Source organism: Homarus americanus, unplaced genomic scaffold (assembly GCF_018991925.1).
Source record: "Homarus americanus isolate GMGI-L3 unplaced genomic scaffold, GMGI_Hamer_2.0 scaffold4896, whole genome shotgun sequence".
Lineage (NCBI taxonomy): Eukaryota > Metazoa > Arthropoda > Malacostraca > Decapoda > Nephropidae > Homarus > Homarus americanus.
The window spans coordinates 7,543,942-7,551,284 of record NW_024749657.1 but is presented as its reverse complement, the minus strand read 5'-3'; the positions used below and the strand labels follow the sequence as shown (position 1 = coordinate 7,551,284).

The 7,343-nt window shown below is 39.9% G+C and overlaps 1 protein-coding gene across 2 annotated transcripts; it reads left to right on the top strand.

Moving 5' to 3' along the window:
* The first annotated feature begins 530 nt into the window (after positions 1 to 530).
* Positions 531 to 6,348, top strand: LOC121853512 (actin, muscle-like). Of its 2 annotated transcripts, none has more exons than XM_042347664.1 (2): positions 531 to 675; positions 4,993 to 6,348. In XM_042347664.1, the coding sequence occupies exon 2, from the start codon at positions 5,017 to 5,019 to the stop codon at positions 6,145 to 6,147; it is 1,131 nt and encodes a 376-aa protein (XP_042203598.1). In that variant the 5' UTR covers positions 531 to 675; positions 4,993 to 5,016; the 3' UTR covers positions 6,148 to 6,348. The 2 variants fall into 2 exon arrangements, with proteins under 2 accessions (XP_042203598.1, XP_042203599.1); XM_042347665.1 differs by having other exon boundaries at positions 531 to 695.
* Positions 6,349 to 7,343: the final 995 nt, after the last annotated feature.

The window sequence follows — 7,343 nt, the reverse complement described above, 5'->3', positions numbered from 1 at the left end:
CCAGCTGACGTAACTTACTGTTTTTATACAGGAACAGTTTATTGTAATCATTTATAAAAACACCTCAGTTCACCATAGTAATTTATAGACAAATATCAATTCATCATAAGAGTATTATGTATCGCTATACGTCGGATTAGGAGCGTTACAATAGCCAGTCGTGGAGGAGGTGTCAGGGAAGGATGTCTCTGCAGTCATCATTCTTTCTGACACTCCGGCATTTCTTGGGGGTAATACCCGAGGGGAAATGTCGTCGACAACCTCCTGGGTATGATCTATATCGAATCTTGTGTATCTCCTCAGCTAGGCATCAAGACCAGACTATTCTTAAGGAGGACAGTGGTAACTTAAGACTTTTAAAAAAACATCTAGGGCGCATAGCAGAGTCTATCTTTGAAACCACTAATTACGTGGCTGGGATGTTATATCTCGGGGCTCAGATGACATGACAGTCCACCCAAACCCTGGCAGCCCCGATACCTGTTGCCGACCCACAAAAGGCTCGGCTAAAAATATATATACGACGTATGACAGAGACGCGAATTACTGGTAGAAGGCCAGTCGTCCAGTACGGCTCACTACGGCAGGTCCGACGCTGAGGAGCTCGAACCGTGGCGCCCCTTCTGCTGCGTCGGTGGTCACATCTACAGCACATCTCGAGATAATCTTCATCAGGCAAGGAAGCATTTTATCAGGTGACGCAAGTAACGAGCGCTAGAGTGAACATCACGCCATCTGTTATCTATATGTCGCGTGCGCTGCATTTTCTCATATTTTTTTTTTTACTTGAGAATCTTAGAGAAGATTGTTGTGTAAGCGCTCAAAGTAGAGACAACAGATGGAGTGCGTTGAGACTTAAGTAACAACGTACAGTAGAAGTTTATTAAGACCGTACTTGGTTTATTGCCCTTACTGTGTACGTTCAAAACCACTGTTGTTTTTTATGGTGTCTGAGTTACATCCACAACAGAACAGTTTAGTTACAGCAACTCTCAATAATTTCTTAAAATCTTTAATGATCTAAGAACTTGATTGTCCGATTGAAAAGTTGTAATGTATATTTATTTTTTTGTTAAGGATAAATCATCGCCATGTTACTATCCTTTAAGACTCGTTAATGTGAACCAATATATTTACCCTCGTGTACAAGAAACATAATTTAGTAGCAGTTCATCCACCTCAAAGACTTTTTCCCGTGATCACTGTGACATTACACCTGATAAAGCTCCACATTCATACAGTAATTATCACGGCTTAAATAAATTGTTTTATTCAATTTTATTCTATTAAGATATAATTCAGTAACTCCTGTGTCTAATGTGTCCAGTAACTATGGGCTTTGGGTAGATATTGTCCATAAAACATAAGATCCTCGTTTGTGTGTGGAGTCAGTAAGTGTAGGCGGTAATACTTTATGACTGGATGGAATTTATAATACACATTTTATTATTATTATTATTATTATTATTATTATTATTATTATTATTATCATTATTATTATTATTTGCTTCTGTTTTATAAATAAGCGTTTCAGCCATTTCATCACGATCGTTTTACAATAATTAGTCATTAGTGGTCAACTGGAAGTGATATCATTAACGTTTGTAGCTGACAACATCAATGTTTGTTGCTGACAACATCAACGTTTAGCGCTGACAGCATCAACGTTTGTAGCTGACAACGTCAACGTTTGTTGCTGACATCAACGTTTAGCGCTGACAGCATCAACGTTTGTAGCTGACAACGTCAACGTTTGTTGCTGACATCAACGTTTAGTGCTGACAGTATCAACGTTTGTAGCTGACAACATCAACGTTTGTTGCTGACAGCGTCAAGGTTTGTAGCTGACAGCATCAACGTTTGTAGCTGACAGCATCAACGTTTAGCGCTGACAGCATTAACGTTTGTAGCTGATAACATCAACTTTAAGCGCTGACAACATCAACGTTTAGCGCTGACAACATCAACGTTTAGCGCTGACAACATCAACGTTTAGCTGATAGCATCAACGTTTGTAGCTGACAGCATCAATGTTAAAGTCTTCAAGTCGAGGTGTTTATAAAGCTGCATCTCAGTGTTGTATTTGTCGCCGCCTCAAGAACTTCAGGGCTCGGAGGATCACACCTTCAGCAGTTATCTTTATTATGACTTATTGTGGACAGTGATTTAACTCACTAATTACTGTTATTACTTCTATCATTATTATTTTCATTATGGTTATCCTGATTTTGATTACTAATGTTATCATTATATAATATTATAGTGTTATTAGTGTGATCAGTGTCATAATTATAATTTAAAACTCGTTTTTATTTGTGATATAATTAGTAACAATCATATTAGCATAAAAAACTGTCATTAGCATTATTTTATATAATTAATTTGATCGATATTATTTATTCTTCTAATTATTATTATTATTATTATTATTATTATTATTATTATTATTATTATTATTATTATTATTATACCAAAAGTCGCATTAATCATTCGTACACCACAACACAAAACGCTCGTGGGCAGAAGACACCGCTACTCTCCACCTCCGGATCACTGAGACAACTCCACTCCAATTGTCCCCATAAACTGACGACAAGAGACAGGTTTAGTTACCATACTAGAGTCTTTGTCCTACTGGGAAGCCACCCAAACTACCATATTGTTTAGTTATTGTAGAATGAGATAAATGTGTTCTCTTATATAAAGTTAAAGGAAACATTTAAAGAAAAACAGTTGTGAGGAAGGGAGGGGGTAGGAGGGGCTGAGGGAGGGTAGGAGGGGGCTGGTGGAAAACAGGAGGGGGCTGGAGAGGGTAGGAGGGGAGAGCAAGATAGGGTATTAAGGAATCTATTAATATTCAGATTCAAAATATTTAGTCAGAAGTAAGACAGAACAGATTCCAGTTGTACAGAAGGATGGGGAGGGGGGGGAGGGAGGGAGGGGGAGGGAGGTAGTGGGGAGGGAGGTAGTGGGGAGGAAGAGATAATACAGTTAACGTCGGCGATATTAACCCCCAGGACTAATCTGATACCAGCTATCTCTCGGCTACCAGATAAATTACATTATTAAACAGATGGATTACAAATGTTTATATCTGATCAGGAATATTGAGACAAACAGCTACGCACCCAAATTAGAACACCTCCTGGTCACCTTCCTTTAACCATTAACCAAATTTCTACATATTTTCTATTGAACTTTTTTTTTTTAAGCTCCTCGTGGTTAAAGTTATTGCACTAATGGTTAGATTCTATGCCAAGGGTTAAAGTAGCATTAAAATGAAAGATGATCTATGTAACCAAAATTCTATTTCTCATGATTTTTAATTGTTAATGGACTAGTTTAATTACTACACTTGATACGTACTTAAAGACCTTATTTGCCGAAGCGCAGTAATAACACTATAACGTCAGACATACAAAGAGGCGAATGTCTAGATGCCGTGATGACACTTGGCAACTAGTCCGGTGATAAAGTTTGGCACACGATCAACAGATGGCAGGAGTGTTATTATTGGTCGTCATGACTGTGCTGGGCGTTATGTACCACCTTATATAGTATGTGTGTGTTTACAGAGACTCTTGGCCAAGTTACCATTCTAATATATCATTATGTAGTGGATCGTTTTCTATGCCTAAGCGTTACGGGTGGTCCTCGATATGGTCTTTATAATTTATCTGGTATAGAAAACATTGGAGTACAGACTGATGTTTTGGATGTGTAAATTAAAACACAAACATCATATTACAGTTCTAAGTGATGTAGGGCAGCTTCAATAGGTCGAATGTTGTTTAATTGTGAAGGGGAAAACAATTACCACGAAAATCATTACAAGACAAAATAGAATGATAGCGCGAGTTAAATTCTTACATAAACATTCTAAATCACAAACAATAACAACACTAATAACTTATCTGTTGAGTTGAATACAGGTCAGCCACACAAGAGGGAGATCAACCAGACACCACCGAGAGATTTGTGGAAGCACCTCCGACACACAGCAGTCGACCACACTCTGGAGTTAAGCCGACCATTATGATCAATCGAGTGTCTCTCTACCAGACAGGTGGATGGCGGGAAACTAAAGTCCTCTGGCATTCTTTACCGGAACAACCGTAACAAGTGTAATGGCTGTTATGAGTAAAGGAAACTAACTGAAATATCTTACAATATATAAAATTTACGTCATAAAACAAAATAATTCAAGTTATATGTATAGAATTTAATGAATACAGTATACATTGATGTATATGAGCGCCAGTGAAATTACCATTATCTGATTCATTAGAAATCTCCCTAATTACGAGTCACCTCAACTAAGGATTCATAACACCCCGCCCTTTTAAGACAAGATTTATACTTAGACAAATAACAAACAACCTCCAATAAAAAGATAAACTTGTATTTTCATGCAAGGTTATAAGAGAAAAAAAAAATATGGTTATAATAAAAAAAAATGAATAAACTTACTTATATATTAAGTAACAGTTCGAGTTTTTATTAGTCATACACTCATTATAGCCGAAGAGTTACCTTGACATATTATTGTTGACAAAATGGTGATGCTTCAATGGGACACAGTCATTGCTTTACTGAGTTTATACTGTATCAGAGTTTTCCTCTCTCACACACACACACACACACACACACACACACACACACACACACACACACACACACACACACACACACACGACAGATTATATAAAAACATACATACATAAAATCGCATCAATATTAAACAATAGTGTGGCGGTAGGGAATCACCACCATAAGGAATGCCTATTAGCATCCTAACCTAACGATTACCGAAAACTTTAAAAAGTTACTCTGTAAATGAAGCAGAAAGACTTTAATGACTCGTGTAATCCTATTATTTACTGATTCAGGCATTACTTTTCACTTCACAAACCTTCCATTTTATTCAGGTAATGTTAAAATCATAAAAAAATTACTCTAGTAATGTATTTAACATATTAATTTACTCTCCAGGTGATTACATCATAACACAACAAAATGTGTGACGACGACGCAACAGCGCTGGTGTGTGACAACGGCTCCGGCCTCTGTAAGGCTGGCTTCGCCGGTGATGACGCTCCCCGCGCCGTATTCCCCTCCATCGTCGGCCGTCCTCGTCACCAGGGTGTGATGGTCGGTATGGGTCAGAAGGACGCCTACGTCGGTGACGAGGCCCAGAGCAAGCGAGGTATCCTGACTCTCAAGTACCCCATCGAGCACGGCATCATCACCAACTGGGACGACATGGAGAAGATCTGGCATCACACCTTCTACAACGAACTGCGTGTTGCCCCTGAGGAGTCCCCCACACTCCTCACTGAGGCTCCCCTCAACCCCAAGGCCAACCGTGAGAAGATGACCCAGATCATGTTCGAAACGTTCAGCTGCCCTGCCATGTACGTGGCCATCCAGGCCGTGCTGTCCCTGTACGCCTCTGGTCGTACCACAGGTATCGTGCTGGACTCTGGTGATGGCGTGTCTCACACTGTCCCCATCTACGAAGGTTATGCTCTTCCTCACGCCATCATGCGTCTTGACCTGGCTGGTCGTGACCTGACTGACTACCTGATGAAGATCTTAACTGAGCGTGGCTACTCCTTCACCACTACAGCTGAACGTGAAATTGTCCGTGACATCAAGGAGAAGTTGTGCTATGTCGCTTTGGACTTTGAAAATGAAATGGCTCAGGCAGCTGCATCAACATCTCTCGACAAGTCCTACGAACTTCCCGACGGTCAGGTCATCACCATCGGCAACGAACGTTTCCGTGCTCCTGAGGCTCTCTTCCAGCCTTCTTTCCTGGGTATGGAGTCTGTTGGTGTTCATGAGACCGTACACTGTTCTATCATGAGGTGCGACATTGACATCAGGAAGGACCTGTTCGCCAACACAGTCATGTCTGGTGGTACCACCATGTACCCTGGTATTGCTGACCGCATGCAGAAGGAAATTACTAATCTGGCTCCCTCCACCATCAAGATAAAGATCATTGCTCCTCCCGAGCGTAAGTACTCCGTATGGATCGGTGGCTCCATCCTGGCCTCTCTGTCCACGTTCCAAGCCATGTGGGTGACCAAGGAGGAGTACGACGAGTCCGGCCCCGGCATTGTCCACCGCAAGTGCTTCTAGAGAAATGAGTATTTTATGCTCGATTAATTAAAGATGCTAAGCACATTATAACCTTTTTAGTTCTTTTAACCTTTGTTATTATTTTCTATTAAGTTATTTCTGTTGTTTTATTCTGTTTATTCTTTATGAATTATTGATTGCATTTTTCTTTATTTGACAACCTATAAAAGACAACACACAAGAAAGTTTTAAACATGAATACGATTTGTGTTTTCTTCCCCTTTTCAACAGTGGTTCCATGTCAAGTAGTCTCGTGAACCCAACACACAGTACCTAAATCCATATGAAAATTCCACGTTATTACATCTGAAGCCCATGGTAGGAAACTGCTCTCTGCTGTAGTGGGTGAGAAGAGTAACTATACCTTAGGGCCGGGGAAGGTAGGTGTCCATTGGTTGAAGGTTCAGGTCTTTTAACCTAATAATACTGTTTCGAGACTTATTAATGCTTCATGATTTCCCCGAGGAATCCCAGTTGCTATAAAATCCATATTTCAAGAGTAAGTTGTGAGGCGTTTGACGGATCATATTTATAAGAGTACTAAGTGACGAAGACTAAGGTAGGGAGTTGCGCTAGTTCATTATGATCAAATTTAGTTTATTTTCCATCACATGTCAGAAATCATCACTATCCCTCAATGATGGACAAACACACGTTTTTTTAGGCCCCTGGAAGAAACGTCGACGTCACTATTGTTGAATATAGAATACTGATAAAAACTAAACTTGCTGGAAGAAACATTGACTTCACTTCAATATAAAAAGTCAATGATTATGTTAAACAGAATTTGTTCCCCCTAATGCTTGTTTACCCTTTATACTCTCCTGGTATTTAGCCGTCAGTAATAGGATCTACTTTACTGGAGGCAAGGAGTCCAGTTTCCTTGAGACCAAGCTATAGTATTTTAGGTGTCTGGTGTGAAGACAAGAAGGGGGAGGAAGAATAGGTGGGGAGGAAGAGCAGAAGGGGGAGGAGATGGAGGAGGGGGAACAGGAGGAGGAGATGGAGGAGGGGGAGGAAGAGAGAGAAGAGGGGGAAGAGGGGGAGGAGGAGAGTTAACTGATATTGGGAACCAGTAAAATTATCTCTAAATCATTTCAAATAAAAAAAAAATGATTCCTGAGTCGTTTAGCTGAAAAAACAAATGACTGTGGGTATGAGTTTCCCTAGTCTATATAAACATCTTTATTTAAATT

Excerpts from the sequence above, each read along its gene's own strand:
- LOC121853512 (XM_042347664.1), top strand. The coding sequence starts at position 5,017 with ATGTGTGACGACGACGCAACAGCGCTGGTGTGTGACAACGGCTCCGGC.